Source organism: Mytilus galloprovincialis, chromosome 14 (genome assembly GCF_965363235.1).
Source record: "Mytilus galloprovincialis chromosome 14, xbMytGall1.hap1.1, whole genome shotgun sequence".
NCBI classification, from domain to species: Eukaryota; Metazoa; Mollusca; class Bivalvia; order Mytilida; family Mytilidae; genus Mytilus; species Mytilus galloprovincialis.
The window spans coordinates 10984991-11008249 of record NC_134851.1 but is presented as its reverse complement, the minus strand read 5'-3'; the positions used below and the strand labels follow the sequence as shown (position 1 = coordinate 11008249).

General features: G+C 33.2%; 1 protein-coding gene and 1 long non-coding RNA gene across 4 annotated transcripts; one reads left to right on the top strand and one right to left on the bottom strand.

Annotated features, from left to right (window-relative positions):
• Positions 1 to 2315: 2315 nt before the first annotated feature.
• Positions 2316 to 22629, bottom strand: LOC143059672 (uncharacterized). Of its 3 annotated transcripts, none has more exons than XR_012973552.1 (7): positions 22491 to 22629; positions 22062 to 22163; positions 13029 to 13193; positions 11992 to 12259; positions 5407 to 5529; positions 4662 to 4755; positions 2316 to 3863 (listed from the first exon to the last, which is right to left on the bottom strand). XR_012973552.1 is itself a non-coding variant. In XM_076233210.1 (7 exons), exons 3-5 carry the CDS (start codon positions 13159 to 13161, stop codon positions 5454 to 5456), a joined length of 360 nt encoding a protein of 119 aa, XP_076089325.1. In that variant the 5' UTR covers positions 13162 to 13193; positions 22062 to 22163; positions 22491 to 22623; the 3' UTR covers positions 2316 to 3863; positions 4662 to 4755; positions 5407 to 5453. The 3 variants fall into 3 exon arrangements, 2 of the variants coding, with proteins under 2 accessions (XP_076089325.1, XP_076089327.1); XM_076233210.1 differs by having other exon boundaries at positions 11992 to 12142; positions 22491 to 22623; XM_076233212.1 differs by lacking the exon at positions 22062 to 22163 and having other exon boundaries at positions 11992 to 12142; positions 22491 to 22622.
• On the top strand, positions 17651 to 20616 carry LOC143059673 (uncharacterized). Its single transcript, XR_012973553.1, has 2 exons — positions 17651 to 17980; positions 18217 to 20616. It is a non-coding gene; the product is annotated as an uncharacterized LOC143059673 (long non-coding RNA).
• Positions 22630 to 23259: the final 630 nt, after the last annotated feature.

Sequence of the window (23259 nt, the reverse complement as noted above, 5' to 3'; positions counted from 1 at the left end):
ACCGTGAAAAAAATCTAACAAGTGTTGTTTGTGGTATGTCTAATAAGTTACAAATTTTTCCAAGACGTCAATGTCTTGCAGACTCTGTCTTGACTTTACGTATGAAATGAAACAAGACCAGATAACTCCGAGAACCGTTTAGACTTTTCCATAGAATTGACCAATCGGAAACCGAGATATACAAGGAGATGTGACGCGTTTATTGCCAATTCTTCAGCGGTTTGCAAAATTATTACGATTGATATATTTTGGTAGGATTGCTACGGATGATTCCGACAACAAATATAGGCATGTTATACAACATTGTAAAGATAAATCAATTTAGATTTACGATATAACAAGTTTTAGTGGGGTTGACAGCCTATAAAGCGGCATATAACGGAACTTCGTCACCACCTGACATTTTTCTAAAATGCAAGTTAAATACCTTGTGTTATAATAAGGTATATATAGGAAATTTTTTTCTGAAACAAGTGCCTGTGCCTAAAGCGGGACAGAGGGAAGTACGAACGGACGATACAACGAACGAACGGACGGATGCACAGACCAGAAAACATAATGCCCCTGTACTATCGTAGGTGTGGCATAAAATTTATAACGACTGAGCAAAACGAATCTCTCAGGAAAACCCTGGAGAGGTCTTGGGTGTCCAAGACAGAAGAACATATCCTTCTTCACCTGTGACACCCGCCGCCAATACGTTGCATTATGCAAAGCAAATATTTTGGCCAATTAAAGGGTGCACACTTTATTTACAAGAACACTGAGACTGCACAGAAAGCTGACTTTATGGATTAGTTATTTATAGAAAATAGAAATTTAAAATACAATACAAATTAAAAGCATCATGGTACACTGCTACTTTTGTATTGGTACTATTTCTGTACTTAAAATATGTAGTACTGGAAATTTACTTTCAATATTTAGTACTATTTATTTACCTTAAAATTATTATAATATTTAAGTACCTGCCGTCTACAGTACTTGATTTGTACTACACATTTTTGATACAGAAATAATACCAACAGTGATCACAATATTCCATGTTTGAAAATCATAATTTTAAGAGATTTGAAATAGACTAACTTTCAAAATGCTGAAAATGTAATGGTGTAATCAAAAATCTGTAGTACTTAAATTTCAAGCACAAATCAAGTACTGATAACAAAGTGACAATCAAACAAATACGCCAAAATACAAGCTGATAATACCATGTCAAAAATCCGAAAAATTACTGAGACAAATAACATAATACATAACAAAACATAAACAAGATTGTGTTCAAAGTACACGGATGCCCCACTCGCACTATCATTCTCCATGTTCAATGTACCGTGAAATACAAGTACCTAAATATTACAATAATTTTACAGTAACAAAATAGTACTCAATATTGCAAGTAGATGTCCAGTACCAAAGATTTTTGATACAGAAATAGTACCTCTGCAAAAGTAACTGTGAAGGTTAAAAGGGTAACATTAAGAACGGAAACCATGGTTGTTACGAGAAAACGGGAATCTGGGTTCGATTCCGGAGATGGGGCTTCCTAAACGGCTATCAATACAAGGAATGAATCAGCCGCGCAAACAATCCACTCCTGGAACAGGAAGGTAGTGACAAAAAATAACATTATCGAACTATTTCGAGGCCTCGTGATTTGAACGAGTAGGAGGTAAACCTGGTTCAATCCCAAATTTTTCTTCGAGAGTGTATACCGTATCTATACACTAATTATTAACACAACAATATAACAATTAAACACCTATTATTCCGATGATGTTCATTTGAAGAGATTTCCTAAAACTATAACCTGTATTTATGGACATAAGTTATATAATTCTTTTTGAAAAATAAAAATGCAAAGTTTTACAACCTCTCACCAAAATCCCAAAATAGATTCTCCCGTATTTTTAAAGTCGCTGGATTAGGTAGAAGACTAATGTGATTATATAAGATATGTGACACAACCAGACAATGTCACAAAAAAATCGACAGTTAAAAGGTTAACCTTATCAAGACGAATGTTTTGGTCCAACAATAAAAACAAAGGCATTGCGTATCTAATCGGCAGTGTCGAAAATAGAAGGGTACCTATGTTCAAATTTATCAAACTCATTAGGAATATACATTATCTAGATAAAAAAAAATGATCGACTCGAATAAACTCAAAACACTGCAAGTCGACGGGGGAACATTTCCCGATGCATCACCGCGTCAACAGAATTAACAATTGACAGAATGTCACAACTGGTTACAAGTGTGACTTGATTAATGCACGCATATATATCGTTCGACCTGCAGGATAGATAACAGAATTGTAGTCCAATTATAATTTTATTGTATTAGCCATTAAAATAACAAAAAGTTATAAATGTAAAAGTAATCAACAATGATGAAAACAACGAAAATGACCAAGATGATTTTGAGACGAGGAAGGTGAACTTTGTTAAATCAACGTTCATGACAACATTCTAGAAAAAAGGACATTTTGTATGTGATTTATAGTCCAACGAACTTTTGAAAAATATCATTTAAGGGACATCAACTGCAAACTGCATACTGCATGTCTTACACACTGATACAAACTCGAAATAGAGTTTTTAAAACATACTTCAAACGTATACCATAATGTTGAAGATATATCACAGAAAACTATATAAAATTCAAAGAATCGATAAAATGTAAAAATTTCGTGTGTAGTCATAAGTTGGAAATAGACTTTCGCAACATTAAACCCTTGTAGATTGAAAATGGACATGTGACCCCAATATAAATGAATTGTAAAAAAGACATACATTAACACCTGGGAGGGATGGGTTGATCACGTGCTATTGTATAATCATCATGAATATCATGGTTCTGTTTGATTTCATATTCAAGTTAAGCATTAAAGAGGTAACTCATCAGTTTACATGTACTAACAAATAACTTATTCCTAATGGCTTCCTAAATTTCTTTTTTCTTTCTCAAAAACATGTTTTTTAATCAATGAACATGCTGAGCGTATGCACTAGCGATCTTCACCTGAAATCTTAGCATTACTAGTCTAGCATATACTAGGGGCAATAAATTGGAAATAATGTCTTGTAAGACAATAAATATATCACTTGCGACTTTGTTAAATTTTGTTTTGCAAAATTAACTACCTGGTAGTAGCACATTAGTTTCAACATGTTCCGTTCTAGCAATTGTTTGATTCAAAGACTCAATATTACTCAGCAAAGTCACACCCTTTATCATAAGCGCCCACCCCCAACAACGTGACGGAAACATTACATTCATATATGAGAAAAATGAATAAGTTGGCAACTTGATCTTGTTTTTGGTTAGTATTGTTTGAGACAAACTGTTTTATAACCATCTGCCTATTGAATGTTTTACGATCCTTCAAACTTGTTACATTTACTTCAAACATACATATTTTATGTTTTAGACGATGTACTACGTTCACATTATAGCTAGTGTAGTTAACATATTGAACGGTAATATACAATAAAACTATTTTGGCAGCTAGGTTAACTTCTCACATACAATGGACTTTTTTGGCAGGTCAACTGTTCACATACAATGGAACTATTTTGGCAGGTTAACTGTTCACATGCGAGGTAACTATTTTGGTAGGTTAATTTTTCACATAAAGAGGAACTATTTTGTCAATATAACTATTGATACGCAATGTAACTATTTTATAGTAATACTATCCAATGTGAAATGGCGATGAGAGTAAGGCTGCTGTTAAAAATCACCACGACGCTAAGTCTATCAACAGCATTTTCCTGACGTCACAGGTTCACTTGATTCCGTCACTGTGATGGCAGAATTGTGTCTGTGTTGTTTCAGAGGACCTCCAACAAATATAGAACCTGAAATTAATACTGCTTGGTAAATATGTATGATTGATTGTTGGTTAAACTGTTTACGTCACTTTCTGTACTATTGTCTATATGAAATGTATTATACAAACATACCGAACTTAAACTATGGATGCAAGTGTTTACTTGACCAAAGCGTTCAAGTAACCGCTTATAGAACTGTTCGCAGTACCGCCACTCGTAAAAAAGTCATGAATGATTCCTATCATTAAAGGGAACGTTGTCAATTTCTCTTTTATTGTTCATTTTAAATGACCCCTTGTTATCTTTCGAGTCTTTTTATGTATTGCTTTGACGTGCTACATTGATAAACAAATTGTATGTTGTTATTTATGTATTATTGTCATTTTCTTTATTTTCTTTTTTTTTTTTTTCTTATTATGACATTGGACTCAGACTTCTCTTAAACTAAGTTTTACTGTGCGTACTGTTGTGCGTTTGTTTTTACTACACTGGCTATCTAGAGTATGGGGGGGAGGGGGGAGAGTTGATATCTAAAAAAACATGTCTAACCTCGCAAGTGAGGAGCCTCTGGTCTTTGTTAGTTCTTATATCATTTCTAATTTTAGTTTCTTGTGTATAATTTGGAGTTTAGCTTGACGGCCATTATCACTGAACTAGTATATATATTTGTTTAGGGGCTAGCTGAAGGACGCCTCCGGGTGCGGGAGTTTCTCGCTGCACTAAAGACCTATTGGTGGCCTTCGGCTGTTGTCTGCTTTACGGTCGGGCTGTTGTCTCTTTGACACATTCCCCATTTCCATTCTCAATTTTAAATGTGATACATACCTATATCCATAAAGAGCTGTTGTATGTTCTGGCCAGTCTTTGCGGATGTTTCCAAGAAATAAAGACCGTGTTCATCTGCAAATGTGTGTGCCTCCTGAAAACGAAGATTGAACTTATTATGTTTAGATTTAACCACAAAATAAATAACCAACAAAACTGTGGATCTTTAAATCTTGGTCTGCGAGCTACTAAAAAAGTACAATTTAAATATGTACAGGAACAATTTTACGGTTAAAGAACGGTATAACTGACAAACACACGAACAAAAAAGATAAAGTATATATGAAATGAAACCCATTAACGAAATAGTGTATTCTACATGTTACAATTAACGAAGATAAACAGTATCAAAAACCAATTGTCGATGGGAAGAGAGATAACCTATATCTTCTTACGTATACGTAAAACTTTTTAACATTAACAACTTGTTAGCTTATAATGTGTATGATAAATTAATTTCAGTCGTTCATCACCTATTTCTTCGTCTGTTAAAGCGCTTTTATAAAGGGACAGACCATTGCTACTAACCGAGTATTTAAATAATCCCCGCCTACTAACCCGATATTAAGATCTAAAAAAAAAACATGTTTAACCCCGTCGCACTTTTGGGCCTGTCCCAAGGAATATAAATGGTCTTCACACGGTTGCTATTACGGAGGCAAGAATGTAGATTACATGTCGCTAGCGTTCTTGTTCTCTCTGATAAGCAACGTTCCGTATCATATAGTTTTTATATATGTTTTACCTGACCCGTCACCTGTCGTTTTTCCAGTAGATCACATTTGTTACCAACTAAAGCACATTTAATAGTTTCAGGGGCACTCTCTTGTAACAGTCGGAGCCATTGGTTGATGTTCTCAAATGTGCTCTGATAAAATTATAAGTGAAATACAGATTAAAGTTAAATACGACAACAATAAATCAAGAAGTCCCTTTCACGGCCGACACTCGGCTAACCGAGAGATTGGTCGGTTAATCTATATTGAGTATGCGGCTATATCGGCGGTTGGTCTGTTAATCGGGTTGGCTAAAGTCTGTTAATCAGGTGTTATCGAGAAAATCATTTAAAGTTCAGCATGTTTCATTGTATAACTTTCTAAATATATTTTCATCATAAAAAGTATTCATGTCTAACAAAACAATTCAATGTACTGAATTCAGTGGTGTAATTATTATTTTTCTAGCTTCGATGTACGATCTATAAAATGAAAAGGCGGGTTACTCATCAATAAATTTATACACATTTAACACACATAAAATGTACACAAAATGACACATTGGTTAAATTTACTTGCATTCAATATTTTGAACATCGAAAAAAGAAAGGCATTATGTTTGTTAATCATATTGATATCACTGTGTGAAAAATCTACACGAAAATCTGTATGTTGGTGACATAAATCAATCTTTATTTAAAACCTGGTCTGTTAATGGGTCGGATGTATAAAACCCGGTCTGTTAATTGGTCTCAGTGTTAAGAGTTATGAATGACAATAAAAGTATAATTTTATTGCTATATGGGGTGTTATAGGATCAAATGGGTAGGCTCAAGACGAGCGGCTAAAATAGGCTCAAGACGAGCGGCTAAAATATACGAAAACAACACATGAGCAATGAAACATAACATACGGAAACAACACATGAAATTGAAAATTGATAAAAATGGTTTCAAAAAGTGTAATATTAAAGTAATATTAATTTCATCCAAGAATGATCGCATATATCATGTTGATTCTGTTTAATTGTCATGAATGACACAAATTTGTCATCTACAATGGTAACTTAAGAATACACACATGAAACACCGATGGCTGTTGATACAGTAACGGATTGCGATGTACTTATATTGGTCACAAATTCTAGAAGTTTACATGCGGACAACTATGGTGGCAGGTTAATGCCATTTTGCGTTTTCTCCTTTCATATTCTATATGAGAAAGTATCTATTTCAAATACATTATCAGACGTACAAAAACAAAAAACGGGTGTACCTCAAGGATCCGTATTAGGACCGGTGTTGTTTTTAATTTTTATTAATGATCTTCCTTTGTCTAATCCTAATCATAACACCGATTTATTTGCTGATGATAGCACCATATCAGTCATTGGACAAAACAAAAGTTGCATCAGTCAAAAACTTAATACGGTTTTACAAGATATTTTTCGCTGGTGTGATGACAATAAAATGGCTGTAAATGTATCTAAAACGAAAGCTATATGCATTGGATCTAAACAAAAGCTTTCCGTTACATCAAATGAAAACATTAATCTTGCTTTAAATGAACAACAAATTATAGAAAGTACATGTGAAAAAGTTCTAGGTGTTTTTATTGATGCATCTCTATCTTGGTCTTCTCATATCGATTACATAATCAAAAAAGTTAACTCTTCTTTAGCTTTACTAAAAAGGATAAAGAAATATTTAAATCATAAAGCTAGACAAATGTACTATAACGTTTACGTTTTACCTCACTTAGATTATTGTTGTTCAATATGGGGAAACTGTAATAACTTTCTATTAGATAGTTTACTAAAACTGCAAAAAAGGGCAGCAAGAATAATTTTAGACGAACATGATTACACCAAACCTTCAAGAGAATTATTTCACGAATGTAACATTGTGCCAATCACACAAAGAATACTTTATCACAAATCATTACTAATGTATAAGGCAAAACATGGCTTAGCTCCAGAATATATGTCCAGTCTTATTGTATCAGCTTCTGCAAACCAAAAATATAATACGAGATTTTCATCCTCAGATAATTTTATTATTCCAAAACCAAATACAGAGTTGTATAAGTCTAGTTTCTCGTACAATGGACCAAAAGTGTGGAATGCTCTTCCTAATTCAATAAAAAAATCAAATACAGTATCCGAATTTAAACATAAATACAAATCTATGTACTTTTAACATTACCATCATATTTTTACTGTAATGCCATATCATAATTGTTTATTGTATTTTAAATTGTACATAATCTTTATTTACCATTATTATTGATGCATTGTTTATTTGTTATGTAATTATTATACATGTAGTATTAAGAGAGCCTTATTGAAAATTGGTGTAATCCAAATGAGTTACTCTCTCTAAATAAAGATATTATTATTATTATTATTATTATATGGCGAAAACGCGAAATTGCGAAGTCGAAAACGCGAAAACGCGAAACCGATTTCGCGTTGGCGACTTCGCGATTTCGCATTTTCGCGATTTCGCGGTTTCGCATTTTCGCCTTTTCAACTTCGCGATGTCGCGTTTTCGCCCTATAGAATATGAAAGGCGAAAAAAACGAAAACGCGATTGGACTTCACCGGCCACCATAGACAACTGTAGTTCTCCTCTGCACTTATGAAAAAAGGAACTAAACGTAATAAAATGAATTGAAACTTAAAATAACCAAATGTAGCTGCATTCTCTCCTTTCCGTTTACTTCTTTAGAATGATCTGTAAACAACATATGATTAAGTAATAGAAGAAAAGAACCAATTGGATGATACTGAAGATTAGGGTTTAACGTCCAGTGACAAATATCATGTTCATTTGAGAACGAGAACACGTTATATGTACCCTGTGTTGTATTAGAAAGACACTTTCAGTTGGAATTGAGAACGTGCTACTTCGAACAGACACAAAAATTAAGGCTGATTGAAAACGTCAATAAAAAACTCATGCATATTCCAGAGCAGAGGCCAATCCATACAGGGCCGTAACTACCTATGAGGCAGGGCAGACTCCCCTGGATTTTTTACACCAAAATTTTTTTTTGAAGTAATAAAATGAAATATTGACAATATGTCCATGAAGAATTTGAATTTATATTATAAACAACACAAGTTTACAGTTTTAACAGTGTTATTATGATACGTGATATATGTCATTTTCCAGATTTTTTATCGATAGTGAAACGTTTGAGTATTTGTTTGTTTTTTGTTGTTTTTTTTGTTCGTGTGGCCGTCCGTCTGTTATTCAGTATTCGTACGAAAACACATATTAAACTTTGCTTTTCGATAATTTTGAATAAAACATAACTGTTCACATTTATTTAGAGACTCAATTAAACATTGGAAGTTCCCTTTGTATTGTGAATCTTTAATAAGGGGACGACCATTTGATATTCTATTTATTTTTGTAAACTAAGAGGACAGATTATTCATTTTCTGCACTATTGAAGCAAGATTTTTCATTTTCATTAAAGCAAGGGACTGATTATTCATTTTCACAACTATATTTTTGATATTCGAAAACATACAATTTTTAAATGATTTGTTTATTATAAATAATACATATAGTATAGTCAAGTCATTATGTACCATTTAATTAGATTAACCCCCCCCCTCTGTAGAAATGAATCTTTTAAATTCCCAATTGCATATACATGTATTGCATACACACATAGTATTAACGTTTAGTTATAACTAGGCACTTTTAAATGTATTGGCAAATAAACTACGCCGAGCGGAGCGAGGCCAAATTTTTTTTGAAGGGTTTTGGAGCCACTGAAGGCCCAAGAAGCTATAGAACAAATGATGCAAAATCATACTTTCTGGGTGTTCTGAAGACCCTTTCATTATCTGAAAATGAAGTTTTGTTTTAATAATTTTTTGACAGTATTTTGGTCTCAAAGCAAAATGTATAAATTCAGTGTAAGACTGAAGTTTCTAGGGACAACATCAAAAGACCAATGTGCATGATAAAGCAAAAATGGAATTCACATAGTTAAGTCTGTGGCTGCTGTTTTTTTTAAAACTCATTATCAACTTTATAACAAAATTACTAGATTACAAAAAGAATGCAACACTAACAGAATACAGAAGGGCAATCAATGAACAAAAGACAAATAAATAAGAAACATTGATCCCGAAAAATCAGGGCTATAAGTCTGAGGGAAAACAGAACTTTCTTCTTGCAAGGCCGTGAACACAATTTAATATGGAGACAAGCGTTTGGTTTTGAAATTTCCTACATGTAGTTATGGCCCTGTTAAAATAAAAGTGAGGTAAGGTTTCCTGAGACAATATACCTCAAGTTAAATGAAACCAATTTTTAGACATTTCAAGTATATTTAAATAATATTGATACTTTTGTTATTAAAAAAATTGGGAAGTGTTTCCCGATTTTTTTGGGGAAAAAAGGATGAATTTATGAAGAATCTGGTGCCATCTCATACTTTCGATTAGACTTGCTGAGTTATTTATTTTCTATACATTGCAAGTCAGGTAATTTATTTTCAAACTACCACAGAACAAACCATTTATTTTTGTGATTATCAAGGCTGAGTTATCTATTTTCAAAATCCTCCCCCCCCCCTCCAGAATATCAAATGGTTGTCCCCTAATATCGGAAGTTCGTTACCAGCTGAATCAGCAGTTGGATAATTTTTTTTAACGTTTCCCGATCGTACGAGAACATTATGGTCAATGCCTTAGTAGTTAAACACTCTGGCCATTCGTTGTAGCAGGGACTTTCTATACTAGTATATATACGTAGTATAGAAAGTCCCTGGTTGTAGTTATATACATGTTTGTTCAGCTTTCAAAAATATTGAAATTCAAGGTCCTCGATAAAAAAATATAACTTGCGTTCTATGATCTTGCTTTATATGTTTTTTTTAACTTACTAGTTTGATTTCTAACAAAAAGATTTTTAAATACAAATAATAATTGTTAACATAAAAATTGCTTCCAGGATCCAGCAATACTGTTTCTTAAAGAAAGGAAATCGAAGGAAAACGGTCATTTTTAGCTAGATTTTATTGAGAAAAACATCCGCGGTCACAATGTATTTAATGTTAATAATTAAAGATCAAAGTACGGCCTTCAAGACGGAGCATTGGCTCACCGCGAACAGCAATCTCAGCTTGTTTTTGCATAAAAATTGCTTCAAAGTTCAATCAATACTGATGTTTCTTAAAGTATGGAAATCGAATGAAAAAGAGGTAAATCCAGAAAAGCGTTTCGAACGCAATAACTTATTAAACGTGTTGTTTTCTATTTTTTAGCCATTTTAATGAGAGGAAAAAAAGGCGGGGGCTGCGCCCCCAACCCCTCTTTTAGGGGCCTCATTCGGCGGCCCCCAAACTCCTGCTTCCCCTGAATTCGAACCCTAGTTACGGCCCTGCTATATCACGCTATATTGAAGTAACACAGCCTTCAATAAAATGCAAAGAAAGTCAAAATAAAAATGCTCTTTCTAGGATATTGTAGCGCCGAATTGTTTACTCAGGAACATCTCATTCTTAATTTTTTCAAGGGGGAAATATAAAGGTAGCAAAATTATTGTCGTGGCTAAAAAACTCTTAACTGACACAATTTCAATTGTCCAACTCATTAACAGACTTTATTCCCATAATTTTCACTAAAATGTGGTATTATTCACGTTATTTTACAATTATGAAATATTTACTAGTGTCAATTTATTTTTTAGAACCACAGTACTATTTTATGTCCTTTAAATGATATCTAAATTTGTTTGTTTCGCCTTTTATTAAAAAAAATTGCTATGCGTATAAGCATAAATACTACATACTTGCGCGACGCCTTTTAGTTTTACTGAAAACTGCGCAGACTAAGAAATGTTTTTACAAGTGAAAAATGTTCTATGATAGATATCATTTTGTCAGACACTTTTCTTTTTTTGATTTGGTTCTTATAACATGCCAAAAATCTGTATATTTAATAGAGTTTAACATTAAATTAAGCGTTTTACTCTTAACAGACGTATAACCAACCCGATTAACAGACCAATCGCCCATATAGCCGCATACTCAATATAGATTAACCGACCAATCTCTCGGTTAGCCGAGTGTCGGCAGTGCCTTTGGTCAATATTAATTAAAATACAAATACAACAGCGATTAATCAAAAAGACTCTTGAGTCAATAGCAATGCACGTGCGTATATTTAATTACCAAAACTTATACATAGCAAACTTAGAAAGTAATTTAGGTGTTGTTTTTTTTTTAAAGAAATACGTACGATAAAATTGGTTAGATTATGTTGTTCTCAAAGTTAGCACAATCCCTTTTCAAAACAGAACCCGATTGGTTGACATTGATTTAAATTACAAGCAAATATAAAATGTATAGTTTAAAATGACATATAGCAATGTGAACTGCTATGTACAAGAACTAGTCGAAGAGTCCGATTTGAAAAGTGCAAGCTGTCTTTTTCTAGACGTCTATGCAATGAAATTATTCAATAGAACAATGGCATAGCCGGATTTAAAATTACATTAAAACGAAACAAAAACCTACTAAACATGATCATGCAAGAAAAGGAGAGTCATTACTCATTTCTATGAGGAAACTTTTATAGATCTTCTTACCCTTTCAGTGATATCATACCTACTATGGCGACATCTGCATCTCTAAGGTAAAAAGGAACGATACTTTTAAACCGTTCAGTACCAGCCGTATCCCATATCTGGAACATTATCTTCTTGTTGGCAACATACAGAGATCGGGTACAGTAACTTCCTGTAATATTTGGTGAACATGTTAGAATTCGACTAGTCCCAGATTACTCTGACGTCAAATGTCTGTTTTTCTAGACCACGGACCAGCTTGTCTTGCAAAATAGCCGTTGGACGTCATCTAATAGTTAACAATAAGATGCAGCTTTATTGCAAATATAAAGTTAAACAACCATTTATCAGTTAAAAAAGAACGATAATTTATAAAGGTCTGAATGAGAAGGTCTTCTTGAGTCGGTTTCCACAAAAAACAAACTTAAGACTGGTCGTAAGTCATGAACAATTCAATACCATTGCGACACATCTTTCTTCGTCAGGAAGACTGGTAGGTTCAGAGTCCGGATAAAGTTTTCTGATATGGCATGCCTTTTCAGAAATTGTTTTCGTAGTATGACATGCCTTTCTGTGAGTAAGCGCGTTAAAACTTAACGTACATTGTAAAATTCTGGTTTTATATCACGATTGTTCATATATTTCCACTTGTCGTTTACCAAGCATTGTTTGTTTTCTTATAACTTTAAAAAGTGCTAAGCATATGATGAAGTAAAAAAGAATCAGTTACTTCTTCTGATTGTATGTCCGCATTGGCCCTCCTCCTTGGGCCTCCTTTTTACGCACAGTTTACCTATGTTCTTGGTTCACCTAGTGCCTTTGCTACAGATGGAGATTAAGCATTCACGAATTTATAATTCTGACATATATTCTAGTACATGTATGTTATAAATGAAATTAGTTTTTGTGTCAAACCGTTTCCATGTACACGTGTTATAGAACATGGCAAGGCTCCGAGTTGATATCGTGTTTTGACGTATAATTGTGAACTTTTCATATATTATGACGTGGATCGAGAGTTGTCTCATTGGCTTTCTATTCTCATTAATATTAACTACCTCCTATGGTGTATCTGTAGTTATCTCCAAATTTGTCTTCTGTAAACCTAACAGACAGCGAAGTCTTACCAACTGCTGCATCACCAACCAGGACAACTTTAAGTTTTAATTGACTTGTACCATTACCATTCATTGTGTTCTTTCACATTGTTCTAACATTCAAGTCTACATAAAACAAAAAAGTATTGTAAGAAGACTCATATAAGTAAAACACATCAGAATGTTCTGAATAAAAGGGACTCGCGTGCACAAGCAAGTTGTTTGTAACAAATGTGTTTAGTTTTACAGAGGACACAAATAGATCTCAAAGATGCACAGTAGGAATCATCGACTGTAATTACAGTAATCAAGGTTGTCAGGATCTGTCGATATTTTATATATAGATGTCGTTTATATAATAGCAAATTATGAAAGCAATGGAACAACAAAATGCAAAACGAAAAAAGAGCTTGCAAATATCAGAATAACGAAGTAAAGCTGAAAACGGTAGTTTTTTTCTTTACCAAAGATGTTACGGTTCCCTCTTAGAACTATACAACTTGATAGCTTGATTGGTGTTAAACGTCAATTTCAACACTGTGGTGCTATTTAGTGATCATTGATGGTAAGTTGTTTTTATTGATGGAGGAAGCCGGTGTGCCCAAAGTGAATCACAGACCTTTGGAAGGAAAACTGACTATCCTTGTCAAGGAGTCGAGTGCACCTGCCCCGTGCGGGAGTCGAGTGCATCTGCCCCGTCTGGGAGTCGAGTGCACCTGCCCTGTGCGAGATTCGACCTCAAAACCTCAGTGTTAGTGATATATGTCAAATCGACTATTATGACCACTCGGCCACCAAGGCCTCCTATACTACATGAAAGGGCACACTCAGGTTTTTTAATGATAGGAAAGGTAGTTAAATTACATGGTGCTCTTATGGACAAATATCCTATAATCTTCAAAATTTGTTTTAAAAATATTTTTTTCAATAAATTTGGATTTTGACCTATCTGCATTAAGACCACATAGCTATATATGAACTTCTCCTTAAGCATCGACTCTTGGTGCTTACTGCTGATTAGTCATAATAAAACCCCCTTATTCTATGTTATTTGCTGTAAACGTCGTAGTTCAATGTCTGGGTTTAACTATTTTGTTTGTTTGCTATTTTTTAACATAGAGATTCCTCCACATAAACTACTTAAGGATTATGTACCCTTGTGTTGATTCAATGCTAAACATATGGACATTTTATAGAAAATCCACAGCCTTTATCCTTGTACTATGATATTTGGCAATTTGATGACTGATAGATATAGGATAATTGCATGCAGTGCTAGCATCGATTTCCTTAAAACAAGTTTATTAATGTAGTTATTGGTTAAAACAAATAAAAATATGGACCAAATCAAGTACACCTTTTAGGGTGTGCTCGACTTTAGTGACTCAGCACGAGGTATTTTGGAATTTACAGGTTGGTTAGAATTTTTTGTAAAAAATAAACACTAGCACATCATAGAAAAGCAAGTGAGTAATCTATGTTTCAAATTTTATAACAAAAATCTTTGTAATAATGGCTGTGGATTTTCTATAACAATCTTGGTTTATTTGCCACAAAGTACTCTTTTTCTTTTAAATGCAATGAAACAGTAAATATAATGCATTCCATCAAGTTTCCCCCTAGTATATGTACAAAATGGCCTGTCTCTATTATTCATTATATCTGTAGTTTTGATACAATTGATGTTTGAAAAATTCGTACAAAAATGGCTACAGAAGGGGTCATAAACCTTAAGCACCGTGTAGAACGCCACTTGCGGGGTGTCGGCTATGTTTGACACGGGGTGGCAATTTCGAAGCGAAGAAAAATTATCAAAATAAGTTCAAGTATCAAAATTTCTTTATTTAGAATTCTTAGTACCATATAATGTACTGCACGGAAGGAACTGAAACACAATCTATTTCCTGCAAGCAAAATCAGTTGTTTTCAGTGCTCTGTTTTCTCAAACACCTCTCCCTAGTTTTCCGTGTTGCAGAATTTGAGCCTTCATATGTAAATTTCTGGATAAAAAACTACTTTAGACGACTTCCCTCTGCATCATTTATATAGAATTGAATTCCTATTATGGAATTTAACCAAATACCAGCTTCATACTTAAAATTAATTGGTTTAAAAACTAGTTTTTCATCAAAATATAAAGTGTCGCTCGGGGTGTCAGATTTTGCATCTCAAGGGGTAGAGGCTTCCAATAAAAAACGAATAGATTTGCAGATAAATCATGTATATCGGTCTTTATCTGATACTCTTTAATTCAAACACATCTGCTGTAGTATAATAACAAATGAAAAACTGAAAGTACTTCATTTTGCCTGTGTTTTAGTAATATAAGACATGTGCTTTTGATTTCATAAATAGTAAAAATTGACTCAAAATATTTTGTTTTGAATCTAGAAATTGATTCATTTTCCTTTCCAGTCACTATCATAGTCAGATAATAAGTCACTGATGTGGCTCAATGCACCGAAACATGGAGAAACTCATAGAGCAGACCTCCATATAAGATTTTGCCGAAGCCACCAACTTTTATCCAAATGGTAAATTTCATAGGTGGACCAAAAAGTATTGAACACATTACGGAAAGCTTATGTGAGCGCAGAATGCCGACCCCTAAGACGAAAAAATAAGTATTGAAGACTAGTTCTAAGTCAAAAGATACTATTAGACTTCATCGCCATGGACCTTAATACTTAGTATTCTAACGTCTGACCTCTGTTTAAGATTTCTTGGTTCTAACATTGAAACATTTCATCATGTTCCATGAAGCTGACATGGTTTCTTTGATACAAGATGTCTACTGTGCTTTCATTTACATAATGTGATTGTGTTCAAAATATGTCACTGGCACTAAAAAGAACCGAGGTGCTAAGTTCCATTAGCTGACACAATGAACCACTGACCACAAACACAAATTTCGATTAATGCCAATTGTCACCCGCCATTCCTTCAAGCTTTTAAAGACCAAATTTTTGGCGGATGGCGTGCTCTTTACGGTCTTTCAATCGTAGGCCTAAATCTTTAAACGCCTCATGTGCTCTTTTACAAAGAAAAAGTTAAAAAAAACTTGTCTATACCCAATAATTGTTTGCTTTGTATTTATTTGATCTTCTGGTAGTGTTTTTCTTTCGTTGACTTTTCTTTTGTTGACTTTTATTTCATCTTCGAAACCGTCAGCACATATCATAAACTCATAATTTTGTTGGTTACCTAACATATTCAATACAGGATAAAGAATGCCTGAAAACAGTAGAACCAAGATATCTTATGCAGAGGTCACACTTCGGGATATCAATGTCCATGGCGATGAAGTCAGATAGTATCTTTCGGCTTGGAACTGCATAATTAATTCCTGCATCTTGGGGATCGTCCATTCCGCGCTCACACAAGTTTTCGGTAATGTATACAATAATTTTTGGTCCACCCATAAAATATAAGAATTTACCGTGGAAAAGTCTTTTGCCAGTTTTCCAAAACCTCTTATAGTTGTTTCCCGAAAACATAGTTCCGATGTTATTATTTCTTTTTGACATAAATCTGACCGTCCCAAAGAAAAGTCGAAAGGATACTTATTTGCTTTTACCATTCGGATACAAAATAGAAAATCAACAGCCATTTAAAGTTTTTTTTAAGATTTTGGATCACTTTTTAATATTGTTGAGAATAGAGTGTCATCGGCTTCAGGTCTCCTTCAAGCAGTATTGTCATTTGATGATAAAGATGCCGGTGAGTTTTTCATTGACGAGAGTAATCAATTTCGTTTCGGAGTGAGTGGTTTTTGCAGCATGCACAAGCGCTTTTGAGTGGAACCTGCTGAGGACCTTTGATGCCAATGATAGAGTTTGAATTAAAGAGTAGCAGATCAAGACCGATATACATGATTTATCTGCAAATCTATTCGTTTTTTATTGGAAGCCTCTACCCCTTGAGATGCAAAATCTGACACCCCGAGCGACACTTTATATTTTGATGAAAAACTAGTTTTTAAACCAATTAATTTTAAGTATGAAGCTGGTATTTGGTTAAATTCCATAATAGGAATTCAATTCTATATAAATGATGCAGAGGGAAGTCGTCTAAAGTAGTTTTTTATCCAGAAATTTACATATGAAGGCTCAAATTCTGCAACACGGAAAACTAGGGAGAGGTGTTTGAGAAAACAGAGCACTGAAAACAACTGATTTTGCTTGCAGGAAATAGATTGTGTTTCAGTTCCTTCCGTGCAGTACATTATATGGTACTAAGAATTCTAAATAAAGAAATTTTGATACTTGAACTTATTTTGATAATTTTTCTTCGCTTCGAAATTGCCACCCCGTGTCAAACATAGCCGACACCCCGCATGTGGCGTTCTACACGGTGTTAAGCCTCTTGTTTATTTAACAGTCAAAATACCCTTACTTGGTGCACTTGTCAATGTCAATAAATTATGATATTTTGCTATTGTTTAGTTGTTTGTTTCCTGTTATATAATTTTTGTATTATACATGTGACATATCCATTGTCTATGCACTGCATATATTATTGTTTACAATGCTATTGTGCGTATGCTAATATTGTGACAGATATTTGACATAAATTGTCATGTCCAGTTTTTAGTTCAAGTAAACTTCACGTTGGTCAAACTAACTTTCTTTGGTCAAATAACTTTCTGATAGAACAAATACTACTTAAATCTTTGTTTGAAAGTAAAAGATGAACAAACAAGTCATAAACTTCGGACAATGGTTGACATGGTCAACTTACGTCAATAATTTAACTTTGATAAACTATAGGGCACAAACTAGTACCAAAGTCAAATTGACCTCTAATTAAATAGTAACAAAGAAAGCCACGTTGGCATAACATCAATTTAGTGATTGCTATATAAGTAGAAATTCTGCTTTGAGACGTCAAAGTTTGAATTTTGAAACTTATAGGTAAGTCATGATTTTAAAAGTATTAAGATTTAAAGTAAAATATTTTTTGAACAAGTTTTACTAAAATAAAGATAATTTAAAGTTTTCTTAAATAAAGTTTTATCAAAATATTTATTGTTTTCTGTTAGGGAAATAATTGAAAATATTTGTTTTACTTTATTGTTGTTTGTAACTGTTTTGTATTATTTTTGTTTTTATTTATTTTATTAAAAAAGTTTGAATTTTGAAACTTATAGGTGTCAGTCGATCCCGGCCTGCCTCTACATCGACAACAACGCCCGGCCTGCCTCAACAGTGGCATTTACGTCCGGCAAGTTTCCCCCAGCATGTAACAACAAATAACCAACTCTCACGGAGTCATTCTTCTGTTGAGATAATGGGTCTACAAAGAACAACTAACTATGCAGACCAACATACTACATAATATCCACAATACGATCATCCTACATAATTTTGATATAATATTTGGTGGAGGCCCGTTAAAAGCTGACATGAAAAATCAACATCAAGACTTAACAGCATGCCAGAAACTAAGACAGTGTTTCGACAATTCGAACCGGAATATTTACAGTTGAACATTATTTTTGTACCGTTCGGACTATTCAATTCTATATATTTCCAGTTAATGATTTATTTGTGAATAATCAGAATACACCATTGAACAATGACACAAGCTGAATATCAGAGAACTGTTACATATTATTATAAAAGAAGAACTTTTATCAACATCAGTGACAATAATATTAAATTTATATTGTTGTGTATTTTCATTGTAAACATATATTTTCATGAAACTGTGAGTACATCAAAAGCTTATTTTTTTAAATCTATTTTTTTTTTAATTTAAAATTTTCAGCTATGAAACAAAATGTTCATTTTCATTTCACAAATCGTATTGCGTTTCATGTCTTAAAATTTTAAGAACAACTTTTCTAAAAGACTGTCTAAACAAGTTATAAAATTATGTTTTTTATAAGATGTTGTAAAATTTTATTCATTTAAATCATCCATTGAATAATTTTTCAGAATGATGTTAATTAGAACTGAATGTTTGTATTTCAAACGCATGTCAATATTAATATTTGCAATCAGTCGTCTTTAAGATTAGGTTCACTTCATTAAGGGTTACATAACGTAAATATCCTTGTTTGTGAGTTACCTATTAGGAACAAGTTAGTAAAAGTCTTGTTGCCGTTTACTGTACATTTTGGAAAATCTAATACCGGTTCAGAGTTATAATAATTCAATATATACATATATAGGCAAGCATAATGCTCAGGCTACCTGAATAGCAGGAACGCCACAAATAATAGATATAATGGGTGTTACCTCACAAGAAGGAACGCCATACAAAATATGCGCATGGGTCACTTCAGGAGCAGGGACGCCACAATCAATTGACAAAATGGGTTACCTCAAGAGTAGGAACGCCATCAAAATGATAAGACAGTAACTTAGAGACTGAATTGAGCAAAATCAAATTCTGTTTAAGATTAATCAAGTTTTCCATAATTCATATATTTTTGCAACATTTTGTTTAAACACTTTGCATATATTTCTAATAACATTTCATCAACTGTAAAGATAAACGTTCATTTGTAAGCATGTGAGTAACAAACTTTAAAGAACAACGATTTATAATTAATACTTAATAGTATTTTATCATCATAACATCAATTAAATTATAAAACAAATAAAAGATGAATAGTATGATTAAGGAATCTAAATAATGAAAAAAAAAAAGAAAGAAAGAAAAAAAAAAGAAAAATATTAAAATTAAGTTCAAGTTTTTTCCCCCGTTTAAAATCAAAAAGTAAATGCTGTATGTTTATGCATCCATTGGTTTTTCATATCTCAATTGCTTGTCTTCTATATTGTTTTGAGGTTTAAATATGGATATTGATTATTTACTTACATTAATAATTAAAAGTTATAAATCCATTTTCAAATTAATATAGTAAACATAAAAATACACAATTTCTTTAAAATCTTCTTTATTATTTATTTTATTTTGGAGTCCAAAATTTCGAAGGAGAGTGATGTATTGTGACAGATATTTGACATAAATTTTCATGTCCAGTTTTTAGTTCAAGTAAACTTCACGTTGGTCAAACTAACTTTCTTTGGTCAAATAACTTTCTGATAGAACAAATACTACTTAAATCTTTGTTTGAAAGTAAAAGATGAACAAACAAGTCATAAACTTCGGACAATGGTTGACATGGTCAACTTACGTCAATAATTTAACTTTGATAAACTATAGGGCACAAACTAGTACCAAAGTCAAATTGACCTCTAATTAAATAGTAACAAAGAAAGCCACGTTGGCATAACATCAATTTAGTGATTGCTATATAAGTAGAAATTCTGCTTTGAGACGTCAAAGTTTGAATTTTGAAACTTATAGGTAAGTCATGATTTTAAAAGTATTAAGATTTAAAGTAAAATATTTTTTAAACAAGTTTTACTAAAATAAAGATAATTTAAAGTTTTCTTAAATAAAGTTTTATCAAAATATTTATTGTTTTCTGTTAGGGAAATAATTGAAAATATTTGTTTTACTTTATTGTTGTTTGTAACTGTTTTGTATTATTTTTGTTTTTATTTATTTTATTAAAAAAGTTTGAATTTTGAAACTTATAGGTGTCAGTCGATCCCGGCCTGCCTCTACATCGACAACAACGCCCGGCCTGCCTCAACAGCGGCATTTACGTCCGGCTAGTTTCCCCCAACATGTAACAACAAATAACCAACTCTCACGGAGTCATTCTTCTGTTGAGATAATGGGTCTACAAAGAACAACTAACTATGCAGACCAACATACATAACATAACATCAACAATACGCATTCAAAATTAATGTTTGTTACAATACTAATATATGCCCCTCCTTGTTTGGCGAATAAAACTATTCCATTATATTATGTTCTTTTCTATTCTAGATTAATAAATGTAATTTGGAAGGACGTTACTAATGTGCGACAACGGCCAGCTTACTCACACATTGAGTGATTGATTGATTGTTGGTTTCTAAGCGTCCAGTGGCAAATAGTTCATACACGAGATCAAATAACAGTTACTACAATAGTGGGTCCTGTACAAATAGAGGTCATCCGGGATGAAGGTCGGGGAAATTAAGACTGCCATTGGAAAGGGTATATACATTGGATAGGGGGAAAATGCTTTACAACATGCCATCTATACGGACCCATCAAAGAGTTGTTACAAGGGTTCTTAACGTGCAGAAAACGACACACTCTCTATACATGATGCATTAGATTTAACGTCCTAAAAAGGGGCAGGGGTTTCAGACTGACCTAAAAAAGAGAGGGTTCCCAGCTCCCCTCCCCTGGACCCGCCTTTGGTGTAGTCACAAACCTGAGACCACCTATACGGTCACATCAGGGAGTGGCTAATAGAAATCTTCAATATGCAGTTAGCGTGAAACTCATCATATACTAAGTATCGATAATTGTTTAACCATGTTCAGAGGCATAAATTATCTAGGAGGCCTCGAAACAAGGCAACGTTAGGAGTTTTAAAAAGTATATGCATTAGCATAAAAGTAGCCCCATTGAAAGAGAGTGCCCCCTAAATAAGCCTCAAATGTATAAGTCCCAAATTAGGACATAACTGCATATTCATATATTCTCCACTTCCAAAAAGGTTAACTGCTTGTCGGGAACATATCTCAGTTTGATCATATTTGTGTGCAAATTATGCCTTGATGTCGCTATGTATAAAAAGAAGATGTGGTATGATTGTCAATGAGACAACTCTCCACAAGAGACCAACATTACACAGAATTTAACAACTATAGATCACCGTACGGCCTTCAACAATGAGCAAAGACTATACCGCATTGTCAGCTATTAAAGGCCCTGAAATGACAATGTAAAACAATTCAAGCGTGAAAACTAACGACCTAATTTATGTACAAAATGTGCACGACATGTGGGTGGTCAATGAGATATAAATGTCACAGACACCCGATAAGAGAAGCCAAATATACACAATTATTTCATATCAGCCGGTACTATACTCTATACATGTGAGACAATTTACAAATTACACAAACTTACCAAATACCGCTTACGCACATTCCACGGAAATAAAGGTAGCACTAGTACATGTAGTACTATTCTAATACTGTGTTACTGGTAAACAACACAGAAATTATTTACCTGCAAAAACCAGGTGTAAATTACACTTTAGATGTAAACAGAAATCTAAAAATAGTACATTTGTATTCTGTTCAAATATTGCATTATAAATAAACAGATAAAATATCTTATCTATATCATGATTTGATTATTATCTTTAACAAGATTAACATTTATTTATGTACTACAATAATATAAAATAATTTCTGCTTTACTTCCCATTATGGGTTTTAGTGTATTACACAAATCGGAAGAATTAAAATGATAAATATATGTACTCCTTTTTATGTGGTAATTTTTGTTGTCTATTTTATTGTGTATTTTCATAATTTAAATATTTCATTTTACCTCTAACTTTATCCCAATGTGGTACAACACAGCACAGCCGACGTATGAACGAAAACGAAACCAAAATTTCCCCACAGATTGTCCCACATTATATAATCGACTATTTCCACCTTTCGGGATTTTCAAAAAGTATGTAAACCACTTCATATGATTCATTTATAAATTGTCAATACGGATATTATGTATATTATAGATAAAGTGTGTTTCGGATTGAACAAGGAGTAGGTCAAGGCCGTGTGTTGTCTGCCTGGTTATTTTCCTTATTTATCAATGACTTGATTTGTGAACTCTTATCGACACATTGTGGACTACTAGTAGGCCCGATAAGCATACCAACAATCTTGTTAGCTGATGACACAACTTTATTAAGCGCAACTGTAAATGGTGCTCAGACATTATTAAACGTTGTTAACAGCTATGCGCTCAAATGGCGGTTAAAATATAATGCATCGAAAAGTAGTGTTTTGACTTTTACACCACCAAAAAAGACTCGCAACAATTATGACTCTGCAGCATGTCTTAACCTAGGTAATATTGTACTCGAAAGAAAACGTACATGCACTTACGCTGGAACACTTATTAGCTCAGATGGAAAAACTTTCGATAGATCAGATAAATCCAGTAAAAAGTTAAAACAGAAACTTCACTCACTATATACTGTTGGTGTTAATCCACGAGGGATGAGTGCCTTAACTAATAACTTGATATGGAAAAGAGTAATTCTTACAACTGCACTTTATGGATGTGAAACTTGGGGTCAGCTACCCTA